The following is a 20,154-nucleotide window of genomic DNA, read 5'->3' as shown; positions in this document are numbered from 1 at the left end:
GCCTGAGTTCTATGTACAGAAACAAAATTACTACAAATGTACTTGTTCTACTTTCAGTGCTGGAAGGCCAAGAGCTGTCCCTTCTCTGAGCAGGTCACAGGACTTCATGGCACAATGGCAGTCCCCAAACACATGGCCTGACAGAGAAGATCTTCAATTCTTCTTTGCTTTGCCTGGGGTTAACAAGTTCATTAATGTCTTCACGGGCCCAGGCAATTGCTGAGAGGGTCTCTCTCCCTGTGCATGAAAACATCCTATGATAAAAGCACGCACGTTTTCACATGCAAACATGCCAATGCACACATCTGTGCTCCTGCACAGTGGAGGCTAATCTAAGCATGTGTGCACGCACACACACACACACACACACACACACACACACACACACACACACACACACACACACACACACACACACACACACACACACACACACACACACACACACACACACACACACACACACACACACACACACACACACACACACACACACACACACCATTTCCTGGCAGTTCTGATTGTGTGAACGCACCTGACCCCAGGGAAACAGGCTGCGGCCAGCCCCATATTTCAGACAAACCAAACATCCAGTGGACAGTAATGGCCCTCCACTACTGATGGCTGGGGCCAGCGATGGAGCGGCACTTCATCTTCGGAGGCGGCTGTCAGTTGAGGAGGCCCGGAGCCGACCTTCCGCCCTGGCTTAATCACAGCCACCTATGATAACAGACTCGGGTTTATTTTTATGCCCGGCTCCAGACTAAAATGATCAATCCTTCAGTTCTGGCTGTGCTGTGTCCTCATGGTGAAACACAACAAGGGAAATCCGTGTATGTTTCCAAGGATCCCCCAAGCCAGGCATGGAACAAGATTCACCCCAAGAATAAGACTGAACATATTCCATTGAAATGCAGGTCCCCCAAAATTGTAATAAAGATTCATTCCCAAATACTATGTAAGAAATAAGTATGTCAGGGTTGGGGCCGAGTGCAGTGTGCGGGCCCTGGACTCGACCCTCAACACCAAAGTAGGGGGAAATCCAGAGATTCGTGGTTCTGTGGGAGAACCAAGTGCCCATTGGTGGGGTGACACTGATGGGCAAGGAGGAGAGGATCTCTCCCCCTCACACCCCAGGGCCAGTCAGTGACAGATGGGAAAACAGCAGAGAACCAGTGACAGAGCGGGGCTACAGCACAGAGCGGGGCTACAGCACAGAGCGGGGCTACAGCACAGAGCGTGGTTCCAGAGAGCTAGGAGGTAGAGAGCAGCCTGCTGGGAAAAGGGGGCTGGACACTCACAGGTCCTGGGGGGGAAGGGGGTGATCACCACTCATGTGGGGTCACACACAGAGCTCAGAAGTGACATCAGGACTGGACGACGTAAGACCCCAAACCTGCAGGGTGAACCTGCAGACCACAGCATCTTCCCACCAGAGTGCAGGCCTCGAAGGAAATTATCACACAGCGAAACTGCCTGAGCTGCCCCCTTGTCAACTTAACTCGCATTAGCAAGTGAAGATTAAGAGCCAGCACGGGTGGATAACCAATGCCCCATCTGGCCCTGGGCCCACAAAAAGAAAACCCAAGACAGCCTAACTCACTAGAACTCGTCTTAACTGAGCTGATCTTCAAGTGGAAGGTGAAATCAAAGTCCTGGACTTCGATCTGAAACAAATCCTCTAGGTTAAATAAGGGCTCTCAGGCTATGCTATGTCAGCCAATGCTAGGTACCGCAAAAGATGTACCCCTCTTTCTGGTCCCATGCTGGAGCTTGAACTCAGAGCCTGGGCTTTTTTGCTCAAGGCACTCTACCACTTGAGCCATAGCTCTACTTCCAGCTCTTGCTGGGTAATTGGATGAGTCTTACTTACAGACTTCTTTGCTCAGGCTTTGAACTTCTATTCTCAGATCTCCGCCTCCTCAGTAGCTAGGATTACAGGCCTGAGCCACTTACACCTCGCTATAAAGCCCTTTACACGATGGTGCAGCTTCAAAGCAGCATGCAAAAGGGCACTTCTTAAAACCAAGAGGAGAGGCAGCATTTACAGTTCAGTGGGTGAGACTTGACTTCAGTCTCCAGAGCTGGCCCCTGGGGAAATCGTGACCAGCAAGTGGCCAGGGCCCAATCAACATGACCAGCCATTCCTGCAGTGACCTAGAGAACAGGGAACGAGTTCCTGCAGTTAGCATGGTATTCGCCTGTAATAAACATCCACAAGCAATGGTTCACCACCACACTGGCCACGCCTGTGGCATTCCACTGAGCAGTCAGACCTTCCACAACAGCCCCATGATGGTGGCTCCTGACAAGTGGGCTGGCTGATCCCTCCCACGCCCAGTCAGCCCTAGCGTGCCACACTGCACCATGGGGACAAGCGGCAGCTCTGGGGGACAAGTGGGCCCACACGGTAAGCAGCTCCTGGGATGCGGAAGAAGGATGAGGAAGATTTTTCTCTCCCCGAATCTATTTCGGGCTGCAGCAGAAACCAGGGTCTAGTCTATACTTTGAGGTTCACCCCTTAATTTCAGAGTGCATATTCAGCTTTGAAATCTGCTCACACTTCTTTCACAGCAGGCGACTCCAGTGATGCACACACTGTGCGCCATTCATTGATGGGGGCTCCCACAACTTTCCAGATCATTCTGGAAATTCCACAGCATTCCTCTGCCACATCCGGACCCCAGCCCTGCTCCCACTGCTTGGATGGGAACACAAGAGGCTCAGCCAGGTCCCCACCAAACCCATGGCTCCAGGGCCCTAACAACAGCCCCTTCCCCTGACAGCCACAGGGCCCAGGGCAGCTCTGATACCTAAAATAGCCCAGAGGAAGTAGTGCCGGCACAGGAAGGGAAGGAGGGAGGGAGGGAGGGAAAGGAGGGAAGGAAGGAAGGAAGGAAGGAAGGAAGGAAGGAAGGAAGGAAGGAAGGAAGGAAGGAAGGAAGGAAGGAAGGGAGGGAGGGAGGAAGGAAGGGAGGAAGGGAGAGAGGAAGGGAGGAAGGGAGGGAGGGAGGGAGGGAGGGAGGGAGGGAGGGAGGGAGGGAGGGAGAGCAGCATACGCTTCCCAGCTTTTGGCTGGGGAAGAGTGGGACCCTCAGCATTGTGGGGGCCACTCCCAGGGATGAAGCCTCAGGCAGCTCTGACATAGGACAGGCACCCACAGGAAGATAAACTCCCCCTCCATTCCTATGAACTCTCCTGGAGCAGAGCACTCACAAGTGGGAGAGGCTTCCAGACCCCAGGGTCACAGCAAGGAGAGCCAGGGTCTGACATCCACAGGCAGCACACCATGTGCTGGGAGCCAAGATCCAGAAACCTGGAGGGTGGGCACCAAGTAACCCACCCAAACTCATCCACAGCCGCCTCAAAGTTCCCACTGAGGAGTACACACCAGTACAGGGACTTGAACTCTCCCTTAGCCTTTTTGCTCAAGGCTGGTGCTCTACCTCTTGAGCCACTGCTCCACTTCTGGCTTTTTTTTTTTTTTTTTTTGGTGGTTTATTGGAGATAAGAATCTCATGGACTTTCCTGCCCAGACTGGCTCAGAACACAATCCTCAGATCAGACTCCTGAGTAGCTAGGATTACAGGTGTGACCACTGGTCCCTAGCTAAATACCTGTTTTTCATTCTTAGATTCAAAGCCTGATTCAGACTCTCACCTTGGAAAGCCCTTGCACTACTAAAAGGAGAGAGGGAAGGAGCGAGGGAGCAAGCACCTATTGTACAGGTACATTCTTCCAGCCTGTACTACCAAGACATGGGTCAGAAGCTGAGAATCCCCAACCCAAGCTGCTCCACTCTGGAATGATCTGCGCATAGCAAGATGCTGAACAAGTTCTAGATTTTGGAGCATTTGGGATTTAGGATTTGAGATGCTCCACTGACAAAAGCCTACTCCCAATCCAGCTTGACAGGGTGGTACACACCTATAATCCCAGATACTCAAGAGGTGGAGACGGCAGAACCCAGAACCACAAGTTCAAGGCCACTCTGGCAAGATCCTAACCACAAAACAAAATAAAGACAAAAGAGCTGGGTGTGACTCAAACAGCAGAAATCTTCAGGGTGTGAGACCCTGGACTCAATCCCCATGCACCAACTAGCTAACCCAGAGATGGCTGGGACAGCAAGCTGAGGGTCTTGGTCTGCCCCCAACTTAAGAGTTCCAGCTGGGGGGCTGGGAAGGTGGCTCAGTGGTAGAGCGCTTGCCTTGCATGCCTGAGGCCCTGGGTTCGATTCCTCAGCACCACATAAGCAAAATGAAAAAAGCCAGAAGTGGCGCTGTGGCTCAAGTGGTAGAGCGCTAGCCTTGAGCTGAAGAGCTGAGGGACAGCACACAGGCCCAGAGTTCAGGCCCCACGACCGGACCCAAAAAAAAAAGAAAAGAAAAAAGAGTTCCAGCTGGGCTAGGAAGGTAGCTCAGTGGTAGAGCACTTGCCTTGCACGCATGAGGCCCTGGGTTCGATTCCTCAGCACCACATAAGCAGAAAAAAAGCCAGAAGTCGTACTGTGGCTCAAGTGGTAGAACGCTAGCCTTGAGCTGAAGAGCTAAGGGACAGCGCCCAGGCCCAGAGTTCAGGCCCATGACCCGACCCAAAAAAAAAAAAAAAAAGAAAGAAAGAAAAGAAAGAAAGAGTTCCAGCTATTCACGATAAATATAAGTGTGAGAACCTGCGGTTACAACTGGCCTCCCTTTCTTATTAGCAGGGTGTGATAGCCCATGCCTGTAATCACAGCTACTTGACAGCTGGAGATAAGAGGATGAAGGTCAACAGGGGAACAGGTTGGTGAGGCCCTGTCTCAGGAACAAATGTGCAGAAAACATGAGGCCCTGGGTTCAGTCCTCAGTACTGCCAAAAGAAATACTTCATTCCAAGCCTGTGGGGCAAGGAATACTCATTCTGAGCAAGTCTCTTATTTATAAGGTGAGAGATCACAGCCTCAGAAAAGCTAGAGCCTTGTTCGGGGCCCCTTAGCCTCTCCTGGCCACCAGCCCAGGCTGGGACATTCACTCCCAGGCCCTTCCAAGGAGGCGGCCATTCGCCAGGGGAAGGCTGAGCCTGAGGGTCCAGAGGCCAAGGGGATGCTGAGCGGTGTGGCCAGGACCTGGCTGACACCTGCCAGGGTGGCACGATCCACTGCCAGCCGGGCCGCCGCAGAGCCCGCCCTGGCCTGCTGCAGGGTCTTTCTGGAATGTGGGGGCACCACGCTGCTGAGGCCGGCTGAGCTGGGTTCCTAGGACACTCACTCACCACAGGGCCACCATGGGCCAAGAGGGCAAGGAAAAGAACTTCCTAGCTTGACAGCCAGGCTTCCCACGTTTAATTGGTAACAGTCACAAGTTGACTGTTAATTTTTAAACTTGCTCTAGTTAAAGTCTTATTGTATTATAACCAGCAGTGTGTGGCTCTGAGAGAATTAAATACCAAGTTGGTATCTGAGCTTTCTATTTTTGTGGAACATCTACTGCCTTTCTATCCATGAAGCTGCCACTTGAAAAGCAACACAAGGAGGGGCATTTGGGGGAGAAGGAGAGAAAATAACAGAACCTAAGAAGCTGTTTAGGGGTCCCCAGTGGCCCCAGCCAGAGGGATTTACAAGAAAATAAGTAGGAACAGCCTTGTTGACATGTGACTTCAAATGCCGCGAAACCTGCTCAGCTCTGTGGTGTTGAGCACGTACCAAAACTCACACCGCAATCGCCACCACCTCTGTCTAGAACATTCTTATCACTTGTTATGGGTTGAATATGTGACCATCCCAACAGACCATGTGCTAAACACTGCTGATCCTCACTGGCGCTGGTGATACAGTACTGGGGGCCCCAGGCGCTTGGGATGGGGGGGGGGAGCTCCTGGTCCCTAGCTGTTCCTGGGCCCGCTTCTGGTCTGCCCTGAGGTGAGCTGCTCCCCATAGGATGCTCTGTCTGAGCCTACCGAGCCAAGGCTCCTTGTGAAACCTGAAAAGTGAATCCTCCCTCCCTAGGACAATGAAAGTGACAAGGGAAAAAATGTCCAGGTAAGAGCCTGATGTGAATCCTCAGCCCCCCTCCCAACCCCACCCCATCTATCTACTTTCTGTTAACAAATTTGCCTCTTTTTTTTGGGGGGGGGGTCAGTTGTGGGGCTTGAACTCAGTGTCTGGGCACTGTCCCTAAGCTTTTCTGCTCAAGGCTAGTACGCTACTACTTTGAGCCACAGCCCCACTTCTGGTTTTCTGGTGGTTCATTGGAGGTTAGAGGTCACGGACATTCCTGCGCAGGCTGGCTTCAAACCACAATCCTCAGATCTCAGCCTCCTGAGTAGCTAGAATTACAGGCATGAGACACTGGTGTCTATCTTGAAATGGAATCATGTGAAACAGAACGGGTTCCACAGATAAGGAATCATTTATTCTGGTCCCTCTCACTTCACATAAAGTTTGTACATGTCAACCATGTTCATATGTCATGCTGTGAATCAAATACTTCCTTCCCTTTTACGGCCACCTCATCGCTTGCTTATGAATTCACCTATGGGAGGATTTGTGAACTGCCTCCACTCCTGGCTGTTGTGGACCAGGCTGTGACCATTGGTGCACATGTTTCTGTGACGTGTTCTCAGTTTTCTGGAAATACACTGAGGAGCACAATTTGCAGGGCCACCGGCTGCCTCCACATTTAACTTTCTGAGCAACTGCCAACAAGAGGCAATTCTCTCATTCTTTTACTTAAAAAAAAAAAAAAAACAGCAGCCACTCTGTATGAAGAAATTAAATAAAAATGGAGCAACAAATACAATTTAATGCCAGGCACCAGTGCTCACACCTGTAAGCCTAACTACTCAGGAGGCTGAGATCTGAGGACTGAGGTTAAAAGGCAGGAAAGAAAGTCTATGAGACTCTCATCTCCAATTAAGCCCCAAAAAGAAAAAGGTGAAAAGGCTCAGGGACAGTGCCCAGGCCCTGAGTTTCAGCACCCCAGTGATCTGCACGCGCGCGCGCACACACACACACACACACACAATGCCTATTTGAGAAATGAATCTGGTACAATTACCATTTTAAAACTTGTGCTTCAGGAAGCACAGATTCCTACAGGAATGCTCCTTTCATGACAAGGTGTTTGGGCTTGGTCCCAGGAGCACACAGTGCAGAGGGTGTTGGGCCCCCACCCCCTGCATGGCCCTGCTAGGAGCGGGCTGGGCACAGGTCTCCCCTGCCTTCCATCCACTCACAGAGGCACTGCCTCCGAGAACCTCGGAGTGGCTGAGAACCAAATGAAAGCGAAACCGGGGCAACCCGGGTCACATGGGCTGCAGGGACTCGGGCAGCGGGCCCATGTGCAGACGCATGCATGCGCATGCATGCATGCACGCACGCACGCACGCACGCACGCACACACACACACACACACACACATACCAGATAGAAATACATACACAGACACACACTCTCACACACTGATGTCTGCACACTGAGTGCTTACAAGGCATTGGGGCCAGGCAGTCTGGCAGAGGCCCCAGGCCACACCACGGTGGCCATCACACCACCCTGGCTGAGTGCCTGCCCCGCTCCTCAGGCCTTGGCCAGCTGGGCAGCGACGTGCCACACTGGAGTGGCCGCTGTGCGTCAGTGACTCCCTTTTTCCAGGCTGACTCACTTCTGCAGTGGCTATAAAAGGTTGCGGAGGAGGGGCAGCGGAGGAGGGGCCACGGCTGGGTATTCAGCCCCCCCTCCCCCAGTCCCTCTCCTGACTCGGAGACAGCCCACCCCCAACTCCCTGCTGCTTCCTGTTCTCCCCACCCCCTGCAAATGAGGCCACAAGGGCTGGCACTGCCATCTGACCTCAGAATACTCCATTCCGCTGCACCAAGAGCCCGGGGCCCTCCTGCACCCATCCAGGGGAGCCAAGAAGATATCAGTGTAGCACTGCACTCCAAGGCAATGCAACCCCCATCCCCAACTCCACACACCCCAGGCCCCACCTGCACCCGTGCTGCCCAAAAAGCCAACAGGCTGAGAGAGGATGCCAGTGTTCACACCTGTAATCCTAGCTACTTAGGAGGTTGAGATGTGAGGGTCACAATTCAAAGCCAGCTCGGGAAGGAAAGTCTGTGAGACTCTTATCTCCAATTGACTATCAAAAAAGCCCGAAGTGGAGCTATGGCTCAAATGGTGGAATGCCAGCCTTGAGCGAAAGAGTTAAGAGACAGCGCCTAGGCTTTGAACTCAAGCTCCAGAACTGGTACAAAAGGGAAGGGGAAGACAAGGAAGAGAAGGGGAGGGGAATCTAACAGGCCCAAAGTGAAAGGGGCAGGTGTGACCCAGGCATTTGGGAAACAGGCCAGATGGAATGGCTCATGCCTGTAATCCTAGCTACATGGCAGTTGGAACAGAGAAGACTGTGGTTCCAAGACCAGATCTGAAAAATAACCAAAGCTGAAAGGCCTGTTCAGGTGGTAGGAGAGGCTACCTGGCAGTGCCAAGGCCAAGCTCAAGGCCTGTACAACCAACAAAACACAACAAAGTTGTAATGTAATAATCATCGCTATATTATGGGAATGAAGTGCTTCCTGTCACAAAGCGGGCATACCCAACCCGGCGCCAGGGCCATGGGGGCTGCAGCCCACTGCCCGGGGCAAGCCAGGCAGGAAGGGGGCAGGCCCAGGCCTAGCCACCAGGGAGCTGGCCGTAGGGGATCCAGGAAGGTGATAAGGGTCACAAGCTGGGCAGAGCAAGTGCAGAACACAGACAGTGGTGCCAGCAGCAGGCGAGGTGCCATTGGGACCTGGGCTCCGGTGAGCAGCAACTGTGACGGCGAAACCCAGCAGGGAAGATGGTCCAGCAGGCCAGCTGTGTCCTGGAGGAAGCCATGTGCTCCCGGGCAGGGGAAACGGAAGCCAGGCTGAGGAGGCCTTCCAGACAGACAGACAGACAGAACAATCTGGGTCACAACTGGACACGCTCGTGTGGCTGGGCGTGCCCAGAGACAGCAGTTCCCTGTTCTTCCTCCGTGGAGGACGTGCCCTCACCCGGCAGGGCAGAACACAAGGGAATGCAGGCCCAGGCTCCTCCTAGAAGCCACTCTGTGGCTGGTGCGCAGGACACACACAGCACAGCCCTGAAACAAGGCCCCTGGGTGGGCAGCCACCACGAGGCGATGCATCCCAGCCTGACCCGCCACAGCCTCGAGCTGCCTGCAAGGGCAACAGTGTACCCCCAAAGCCCCCGGGGTGGCCACCCCACATGTGCTGACGGCTGTCTCGGGGTGGGAGCTGAGGGCAGGGGCTCAGCATCCACACACCTGCAGCCCAGGCAGCAGGGGACGGGAAGGGACACTGGAATCACACTCCAGGGAATCAAGAGCCAAGGGGGCGGGGGAGAAGCAAAGGGAAGCAACTGTGAGAGAGCCAGGCTTGTGGCCACACACACACACACACACACACACACACACACACACACACACACACACTCTCTCCAGGCTTGTGGCCACACACACACACACACACACACACACACTCTCTCTCTCTCTCTCTCTCTCTCTCTCTCTCTCTCTCTCTCTCTCTCTCTCTCTCTCTCTCTCTCTCTCTCTCTCTCTCTCTCTCTCTCATCAGCAGGCTCCAGAAAGCTGCTACTGCCCGGCCCAGCAGGAAACCTGCTGTCCAGCACAGACACTCACCCCCCTTCCCCAAAGCTTCTTGTCACACCAGGGGTGGCCCTGTCCCTCTACCCAGCCCCGTGGCCAGGACAGCTGTCTCTGCCCAGGGGTCAGGCCTTGGCATGCCTGTGCACCAGCCAGGAGTCCTGGCACCCTGCCTCCTCCTTCAGCTTGACCCTCGCACCTGGGCACATGAGGCACCGGGTGAGAAAGCAGAAATGGAGAGCAGTGTCCAGAAAGCCAGGTTCCCAGCCAGACGGGACCAGAGGCTGGGGGCTCGAGAGCACGGCTGAGCAGCCGGAGCGCTGACCTCGCCTACATGAGACCTTGGGTTCCAGCCTCAGCTTTTCAAGGAAAAAAACAATGTTTAATCCCTTAGCTCAAAATAATTCTTTTTTCTTTTTAGTCAGTCATGGGGCTTGAACTTGGGGCCTGGGTGCTGTCCCTGAGCTCTTTTGCTCAAGGCTAGCACTCTACCTCTTTGAGCCACAGTGCCACTTACAGTTTTGCAGTTAAGTGTCTCACAGACTTTCCTGCCAGGGCTGGCTTTAAATCATGATTCTCAGATCTCAGCCTCCTGCGTAGCTAGGATTACAGGCGTGAACCATCAGAGACTGGCTCAAACAGTTTTTATGAGAAAAAGTCTGCGGTGTTCACATTAAGAGATCAAAAGCATATTATTTTTCAAGGCCAAAAAGCAACGTTTTACAAGAACAAAAAAAAAAAAAAAAAAAAAACTTGAATAGCGTTCCCAAATGGTCAACTAAGACAGAAGACGCCTGAGGGGAATGCAGGTGAGTGACACTGGGGACAGGAGGTCACAGCCCACAGGCAGTCCTCCAACAGCTCCTAACACCACAGCTTCCCATCTCCTTGGCGATGGAAGAAGGGGGGGTGCCAGCTCGTCAACACCGGGTGCCAAGGCAGCCTGGGCTGTGTGGTGAGACCCTGGCTCATAAAACACGAGCTGGGATGTGGCTCTGTGGCAGAGTACTTGCCTTGAATCTACAAGGCCCTGGGTTCCATCCCCAGCATGGCATTAAAAAAGAAAATTACAGGCCTGAAATTGTAGCTACTCAAGAGGCTGAAATCTAAAGATTGCAGTTCAAAGCCAGCTCAGGCAAGGAAAGTCTGCAAGACTCTTATCTCCAATTAATCACCAGAACACCAGAAGTGGCGCTGTGGCTCAAGTGGTAGAGCGCTCACCTTGAGTTGAAGCTCTTAGGGACAGTGTTCAGGCTCAGAGTTCAAGCTCCACAATCTCTCTCTCTCTCTCTCTCTCTCTCTCTCTCTCTCTCTCTCTCTCTCTCTCTCACACACACACACACACACACACACACACACACAGATCTAGAACGAGTCACAGGAAGTGAGGTAAGCTAGGCTCCAAGAGACCAACAGCACATGTGTTTCTAGATCTAAGACACACATACGTATGGTGACATATGTAGGACTCCACGCACGGGTGCATGTACAAGCTGACGAAAGGTGGGTGTGCTCAATCAAGGGATCATGTATCATGTATCAAGACAAATCCCAAGAAGCAGAAACATGTTTTTGGATGGGGGCACAGAACTGAAGGGGGGAAGGGTGAGAAAATGCAGTTGTTACATTCAACGTACATAAGAAATGAACTGTGTAACTTAAGGATGGGGCAGAGAGAGATGGGGGAGAACAAAGGAAGGGGTGGACTGACCAAGATGCACTGTACTCATCACCTGACTTACAGAACTGGACCCCTCTGCACACACTACTTAACAAAAAAGAAAAGAAAAAAAGTCCCAACACTGATGGCTAACACAGGTAATCTAAGCGACTCCTGGGGCTGAGAAAGTGGAGGATCACAGTTTGAGGCCAGACCAGGGAACAGAAGTTCTAGAGATTCCTTCTGCCACCCATAGCTTGGTGCAGTGGCACACACCTATCATCCCAAACTACATGGGAGGCTGAGATTGGGATGACCTTAGGACCACACCAGCTCGGGCAGAAAAGCCGCAGGGCTCCAGCTCAGCAGAGGAAGCTAACAACCGTGGAGCTAACCACTGTGGAGAAGCCCAACACCAGGCATGCACCAGGAGGAAAGTGAGGTCTTCTCCCCAGAATAACCAGCAAAATCCTGGGCTGGGGGGGCCTAGCTCAGCAGTATCATGCCAGCCTAGAAAGATCAAGGCCCTGCACTCAAACCCCAGTTCACACAGGGGGTCTGGGCCTGTTCTGGGGGTTCTGGCCGTCTGTGAGGGCTCTGTAGAAATGACAGCGGTAAGCAGTACCAGCTGTGCCACTCCAGCCCCGCCATTCCTGGTGAGAGGTAAGGAACTTCTAGGATGGGCAGAACTTTCTCCCCAGGGCCAAACTGTCTGCACCTGGAAGGTGTTCCATACACTTTTCCGTGACCACATGCCTGCTGCCTCTGGTTAGTGCAACTGCCCGTCTTTGTTCTGGTTTTTCTCTCTGCCTAAGGATGCATGGAGCTGGCTACAGCATGGGGTGAGGACAGTGGTGCACCTGAGAAATGCCTGTCATGGTGCCCAAGGGAACATGGGTCCAACCCAGAAGGGATACTGAACCAGAACCTTTAAAAAGCCTTGTTCTTTCAAAAACTTTGGAGTCCAAGAAAATGTACTCTGCCAAGTAATTGCATTCTCCTTCAAATTACCTTTAATATGCAGATTTTAAAAGATATAAGCAACTCCTGAAGGCTGAGTCAGGAGGATGTGAGTTGAAGGCCAGTCCACATAATAAGACTCTGCCTCAATAAACAACAACACATTTCATTCTAAACAAGAAAATGTCAAGGTTCCATCCATCTCAGCATTCCCTCTTGGTCCTGTGGCTCCTCATACCTGTCAGAGCTCTGGCCAGTCACGTGGCACCCCAGCCACATGGCACCTCGGCAACACTGCTCCTTTCTAGCCTTCCCAGGCCCCTCCTCACTCAGCCATCCCACTTTGTCCCCCAGGACCTGAGCCACACATGCAACCTGCACAGACTGGCAGCCTGTTTCTTGTGTGGTCAACAGCCTAGTGGGATAATCACAGGACCCGACCAAGGCTGAAAGTTATCCTGGCTTTAGACTGGGACCCCATACAACGTGCCCGGCATGTGCCTGAAATGCCACGTGCATGACCACAGCCACCCACGCCCAACACACACGTCCCACTGGGGCCTCCTCTGTACCTCAGAGCACCTTGGGGCATGGCTGCCCACCCCCACCCCACAGTGGCCTTAAGGGGCCTCAATATTTTCAGGCAGAAGGTTGTGGCTAGTGATACAGTGAGCCGGGACCCCTGGGGTTCTATGGGTCCCTTCCCCGCCGCCCCCCTACCCCCCAGGATGGCCCTGAGAGGAAAACACAGGAGTTGCCAGTCACTGCCCTCGCTGCTTGCACAACACCTCTCCTTGCTGCGGTGGCCAGCAAGAGGCACCAGCCTGGGTCACTGGTGGTGGCTGGCCAGACGCACACGCCACCTTCCACCTCTTCCAGACTCTGGCCCCACTGGCCATGGAAGACAAAGTCGGCATGTGTTCTGGTAAGAAGTGGCACATGGCACTCAGAGCAAATGCTCAGAGGCAAGGCTGGGCTCCTCTGGTGACTGGCCTGACCTTCACACAGCCACAGGCTACCTCCAGCCCCCACAGCACCAGGCCCACTCTGATTCCACTGGGGGAACTCTGAAGCCCTCAGTCTGATGGACCCCAGGAGCCAGGACCCCGGCCTCAGCCAGCCTCCCTGCCTTGCTCCAACCCTACCAGCATGACAGGTGGCACCTCTGAGCTCCAGTGGAAAATCCTGGACTGTGAGGACACAGGATGGGGGGATAGCCAGCTTCTGGGGTGGTCCCAGGAAAGACCTGAAAGGGTTCAGCCTGGGGAAACTGAGTCAAGGATCTGGCCCCTCCAGGTAGCCTGAGGTAGGAGGCAAGTAGAAGGAGGGATTTGGTGTTGAGCACCCAGCCTTTCTGCTCTGGTTACTCATGAGAAACCTCAGCATGGACACTAGCACCCCCATCTCCTCAGAGCCAAGTACCTGTGACCCTGCCACACACCAGGATGGGGCAGCAGCAGGTGAGAGGCATCTCCTGCTGAGGCCCTCCCCCAGAGGCCCTCCCCCAGAAGTTGTTCACTGAAGGTTTATGTGATTTCCAAAGCGATTCAAGACCGCGTGTCCTCCACAGCCACACCACCTCATGGGACACCGGCTTCTCAGCCTTCGCTCCCACAAGCAGCTTTGTTTCCAGACCTGCTTCTCTATCCACCTGGCAGAGCATGTAGCCCAAGGAAGAGTCAGAAGCCTGCAATAGCTGCCACCTGCTCACACCCAGTGGAGGGAACAGGTGGCGTGGTGGGGGCCCAGGCCGCCCACCTTGGCCTCCAGAGAGCAACTGCACATCTGGGTACCTTGGCTTGCTTCTGGTCCTGAGAGTCCCCGCAGGGACCCAGGGGAGAGGAGGAACCTGGGGAACTGACTGGGACACTTGGGGCGGTGTCCCCAATATGTACAGACAGGAAAGCCCTGCCACCTGTGAAAAGCGCATTCCCAATGCCCTTTCCAACGTATTTCAAGAAACACAGGCCATTTCAAAGGCCATCCCAGATGAAATGTCAGCTTCGCAAGAAATATCGGCATGATGCCACGCTTAGACATCCGCAGCCCTCAGACTAGGCTGCCTGGCACCAGTGAGGCCACCCAGGGCCCACAGCCCCACAAGAGACTTCGCTGGCAGGACACCTGACACAGGCCAGGGGTTGGGAGGGGTTTAAGAGCCTGACCTGTCCCCGTCCATGGCCACGGCGGGCTCAGCCCCACACCTGCACATGCTGAGACGGGGCTCGTCAGCCCCGTGGGCGCCACCAGGGCACATGTAGCCGTACAGTGTACAGGGCAGTACAGGGGATGGCACAGGATGGGCGGGCAGCGAGCCTCTTGCTGGTCTCGTCACCAAGGGACCACTTAGGCCTATGTTCTGATCGCGCTGGGGGTCCCCGGGCCCCCCTCACCTCTGGAGTGTTCTTCTTGAATTCCCGGCTCTGTTCGATAAGCCGCTTTCGGGACTGCTCACTCTCATCTTGCCGGTTTGCCAATACTGTCGCGGTGGCATCGAGTTCTCTCTGTTGAGACACAAGCAGAAGAGCAGGGTCATAACCAGGCTTCCTCATAAGCAGAGGAAGGTTGGGGGTGACGCCAGGGTACCCCACACCCATCCCCCAGGCACAGGCTGGCCACACCACACACCTGATCCATTTTAAGCACAGCATGTGTAGAGAAAGCTCCCAGCCCACACCCCAGGGGTCATCGTCCCCACCAGGGCCCCAGAGGTCCGTTCTCAGCAGCACCCTTCCAGCAGCCCAAGCCTAGCAGCCTGGGTTTCCCTCAGGCCTGGGGCCATGCCCAGTGTCAGGAATCCTCCCATTCACAAACTCCTCTCTGCAGCTCTTGCCCCACACAGGGGCCTGCTCGTGACCGGTACCTGCAATCTGTTTTCGAGAGTAACCTTTAAAAGATCCCAAGAATAACTGCTTGTCTTGTGAACTTTCCCCAAGTGAGTTGCCCATTGGTGCCTTGGGGTTCTAAGGAGCCCCGGGAGCCCCAGGAAAGGCTGGCTGGGGTGTAGGGCTCTGGAGAGCCCCTGGAGGGGATGGCCAGAGTGCAGGGCTCTAGGGAGCCCCAGGAGCCCCCAGGAGAGGCCAGCCGGGGTGCAGAGCTCTGGGCTGGGCTCTGCATACCAACTGCCTCCCTGGCCTTGGGGAGCCATTCCAAAGTAGCCTGTGCCATATGGGTCCAGATGGTGTTCCCAGCTCATGGTAGGAGCACGGACATGCGGCTATGGCACACACACACACACACACACACACACACACACACACACACACACACACACACACACACACACACACACACACACACACACACACACACACACACACACACACACACACACACACACACACACACACACACACAGCAACAAACCCCACAACCACACGGACATGCGGCTGTGGCCACCAAACACACACACATGCACGCGCGCGCGCGCGCACACACACACACACACACACAGCAACAAACCCCACAACCACTATTATCTTCCTGAGCCACGCCAGGACACTGCTCTTCTGGCTCTCTCTATGGTCAGACCCATAGCCCAGAGCCCGCAACCGAGGGAGCAAGGACCTCAGCAGGCCCCAGGCTGACAGCCCAGTCAGGCCAAATAACCACCACTGGCCACGACACCGGCCACTCACTGGCCTCTCCCCACCACCCTGCTCCCTGCTGATGCTCCCTGGAAAACACCAAGCAGCCCCCAAAGCCAACCTGGGCAACACCTCACTGAGTACCAAGATGGGATGGAGCATGGCCAGACAACGGGATGACAGATCTGGATCAAACACCCAGAAAGCAGACAGGTTGGGGTGGGAGGGGGTGGGGATGGGACAGAGGAGGGGAGGGAGACCTCCACCTCACTCTCCTCTACTGTTTCTCTGTTTCTGGCACTAAAGCAAATCCTGGGCAAATGAGTCCAAAAGAATGCTGTGGGCTAGCGTTCAAGAACAGATGTCGAGCTACTGCAGAGGAGAGGGAAACACGGGCCATTTTGACAGACCACATTTGAAACGCGTCCCGGGGAAGGGAAGGCAGGGGAAAAGAGCAACCACGGGCAATGTGGCGGAGTGGGAAGGAGAGGGAAGAGGCGCAGCCACAGATAAGCAGAAGGCTTTCAAAAATATAAACAATCTGGTAAGGAGGAGGGCTTGGACGGCTATATTTAAGCCGCAGCAGAAGTTATAAAAGGAGGCTTCGAGAAGGGGGAAAAAAGCCAATATTGAAATATGACAGAGACGAAAAAAAGTTGTTTTGCATTCCAATCACACACAGACAAGAAAACTTAGAGAAAAACACTGCGCACTCCGGCTGCTCTCGAAGGGGACCCTGCGGCCACCGCAGCACGGAACCCACCCCCCCACCCCCGGCCCAAAGACAGTTGCTGGCTCCATGCCAGTGCTGGATGCTGGAGTTCAGGGGTAACTTGTGGGGTCCCGGCCTTCCCTCCTAGCGGGGAAAGAATAGAGGAAAATTTCTTGGGGGCACTGCAAGTGCATGCTCCACCCCTGCCCGTAGCCCCCCGATCTGCTCCTCTGGCTCTCAGGCCCCTCCCTGGGCAGCCAGGCCAGGGAGTCTGGGACAGGCAGGTGGCTGGGTGGAGATCAGCCCACTGAAGGCAGGCTGCAAAGCCCATGTCCCCGGGGTCACCCGCCGCCGCCGGCAGTCAGAGGCTCTAGGGGGGCCCATGCCACACCCCTCCCCACACCGGCAGACATATGCAGGCCCACGCTGGGAGCCCATGGAGCTTTAGCACAGTGTCACCACCCGCCACCACGGAAACAGATTGGCACAGCGAGGAGAGAGTGGAGCTCCCACCAGCCCAGATGGGGCCAGTCAGATTTGAGGCTCAATGTTTGATCAGGTCCCTTTCTCTCTCTCTCTCTCTCTCTCCTCTCTCTCTCTCTCTCTCTCTCTCACTCACACACACACGCGCGCGCGCGCGCGCACACGGAAACACCACTACTAGATCCTCTGGAAGGAGAGAAGGATGCATGTTCTCTGGGGTGTAAAGACAAAGCAAAAGGAGGAGACAGCCATTCAATACTAATACTAAATACTGTTTAATATCCACTGAGCCCGCCTATACTCAAAGGGTCAACTCTAACAACACATTAACAAGGCAATCCAGTGTGTCAAGGAGGGCTGAAGGTGGAGGCCCAGACTACAGAACCCTCAGCCTGGGAGTCATGGGTCTCACGGAAACAGGAGCACAGAGACCTACATCTATAAGGCATCAAACCACTAGAAACACCCCCATACCCAGCCTGCACCTCCATGACCAGCCTGCATACCTGATGCAGCCATCCTGTATGGCTACCAATGGTTTAAAAAAGAAAAATTCTTTGTATAGTTGTACTAGGGTTTGAACTCAGGCCCTCACACTTTCTAGACTGGTGCTGTACACTAAGCCTTGCCTCCAGCTCTCTCCTGAGCTAGTTGTTTTTTGTCTATGGTGATAGATGCACACATGCACATGCACACGTGTACTACACACACACACCTCAGTCTCTTTCACTGAGACAGCCTCACAGATGTCCGCCTGGCCTGCAACATTGATCCCCCTGACTGCAGCTTCCCAAGTAGCTAGGATGACAGGCACAAGTCACCAACACCCAGCTGTGAAGCAAAACAAAACACCTCCCACCAGGCCATACACGTACATCAAGATGTAGTACAGCCAAAACAGCACTGAATGAAACAACTGGAGCACATGAGAGATTGCCAATCTGTCAACCGGCCAGCATCAGATTTGTGGCAGGAAGGGCCCTGGTTTGCACAAGTATCTTTGGCTGATTGATTTGGAACAACTGAACAGTCTCAGCCATAATCCCAGCTATGCAGGAGGCTGAAGCAGGAAGACTGCTTGAACTGCGGAGTTCAAGACCAGATTGTCAAAACAGCTGTTTCTAGTGCATGAGCTGCCCTCTGGCTGCAGGAGGGGAGCCTGGCCGGGCAGTGGCACAGCCGGCCCGACAGGGAAGCTGCCACCCAGCCCAGCCAAAGCCCAGCCACAACCCTGCCATGGAAGGGCAGGGAGGCCTGGAGCCCAGAGTCCAAGGCACGGAAAGTTGGCAGGGCTGGCAACAACCAAACTCAGAACCTAGCACTCTCACAAAGCCGAAAGAGCTGGGTGTGTTGCTGACAGCACACATGGGCACTGAGGGCATGTGTGGAGACTGTGGGCACCGCGGGCACATGTGGACGACTAAGAGCACACATGAATACTGACAGCACGTGTGGGGCATGTGTGGGCACTGAGAACATACATGGAGACTGAGAGTTGTGCCCACGGGCACCAAGGGCACACGTGGGCACTAAGGGCATATGTGGGCACTGACAGCATGTGTGGGCACTGATGGTGTGCATAGGCACCAAGAGCACATGTGAGCCCTTAGTAGGGCACACATCAACACTGACGGCACGCGCGGGCACTGACGGCACATGTGAACACTGACAGCATGTGTGGACACTGAGGGCACGCATGGACACTGGGGACACACATGGCGCTGATGGCACACATGGCCAGGACCAGCACTCATGCCCTGCAATGCCAGGTGTGGGCTGTGTTGTGCTCCCCAGCCTTCCTACTCCACCCACAGCAAGCCCGCCCTTCCTGTGGGCCTCCTCCCTGTGGATCTGGCCAGTCTCCTGCAGGTACCCAGTTCTGAGGTGCTTCACTCCATCCTGACAGATCCGTTGGGATTCTGTCTTGGCCAAGGACTGAAGATGTATTCAAAATGAGCAAAGAAAAGCTACTGTGGAACTGCATGCCTATGTAAAAGAAACCGGAGCTGCACATAGTGGAACATGCCTGTCATCCCAGCACTAAGGGGCTCAGGTAGAGCGTCACCAGTTCAAAGCCTGGGTGCATAGTGAGTCTCCGTCTCAAAAATAAATTGTGGGTGCAAGGAGAGAAATTTCAATCTAAAGTCTAACAGTGACCAGTTGCATGGAACGCCTTAAGTGTACACACGTCAGCCCTTCGGCGCAGCAGGCCCAGGGAGCTGACACATCTCATGACTCTTTCTCTCCTGGGCCCCCTTCCAAGCCATAGCCAAGGGTGGGTGTGTCTTCTCCTCCCTGGGGAGCCCTGGATGAGGGGGGACAGCAGCCGGGGCTGACATCAGCAAGTCAAGCAGGGTGCTCTCTTTTCGAATCCTCCTTAATTCAAGGTAGGAGCTCACAGGACTCCACTTCAGGGACCCGTCTCCCCACCCTGGCTCCTGGCTCTCCCCCAGTCCCTCCTTCCCCAAATTCTAGTGTTTTGCTCACTGTGGGACCCCAGCCCTCCAGAGAGCTGGGCAAGTCACAGTAAGGCAGTGAGAATTTGGCAAATAAAATACTAAGCTCAAGAGGGAGGCAAATACACGCCCATGATGACAGACACGCAGGAGACACGCGTGGGGTTCACTCAGGAGAGCAGCTCCAGGCCCAAATCAGAAAGAGACACTGCAAGAAGGGTGGCAGCCAGGCCCTGAGGCCTGGGGTGTGGAGAACTGTCTGAAAACCCCAGGAGGCTCGTTCATGGAGGTTTCATCTCAGAGGCCTGCAGATAGCAAAGCACATGGGTCCTTGTGGCCCAGGAAGCAGGAAGGGCAGGAAGGTGAAGTCCAGCAGGGATTTGGGGAAAATCACAGGGCAGACCGACTGCTACAAGAACTCCCAGGCACGAGTGGCCGCGTCTCTCTCCCCAGACACCCCACCTTGCCCTCCACAGAGAGCCCATTCTCCTCTTCAGTTCTGAAGGCACTCGTGTGTCTGACATGGACTGTTTCTTGGTTCTAAATCCCACAAGTTCAGCAAGAAATACTGGACACAGCTGCCCCAGCCAAGGCTACACTGCCAGGGCAGTGACACTGGCTGGGACATGGAGAGGGGTGGGGAGGAGACGGGAGGGGGGAGAGGACAGGTGTG

The 20,154-nt window shown here is 54.4% G+C and overlaps 1 protein-coding gene across 10 annotated transcripts in view; it reads right to left on the bottom strand.

Annotated features, from left to right (window-relative positions):
- Cux1 (cut like homeobox 1) overlaps positions 1–20,154 on the bottom strand; it is a 257,137-nt gene that overhangs the window by 181,604 nt on the left and 55,379 nt on the right. For all 10 annotated transcript variants that reach the window (XM_070033571.1, XM_070033572.1, XM_070033573.1 and 7 more), the window contains exon 2: positions 14,637–14,747. In XM_070033571.1, coding sequence (XP_069889672.1) covers positions 14,637–14,747 — 111 coding nt within the window. The remainder of the gene's footprint in view (positions 1–14,636; positions 14,748–20,154) is intronic.

Source organism: Dipodomys merriami, unplaced genomic scaffold, assembly GCF_024711535.1.
Source record: "Dipodomys merriami isolate MVZ:Mamm:240054 unplaced genomic scaffold, mDipMer1.0.p SCAF_22, whole genome shotgun sequence".
Lineage (NCBI taxonomy): Eukaryota > Metazoa > Chordata > Mammalia > Rodentia > Heteromyidae > Dipodomys > Dipodomys merriami.
Note: the sequence above shows the minus strand (reverse complement) of the source record. Positions and strands in the feature narration are given on the sequence as shown.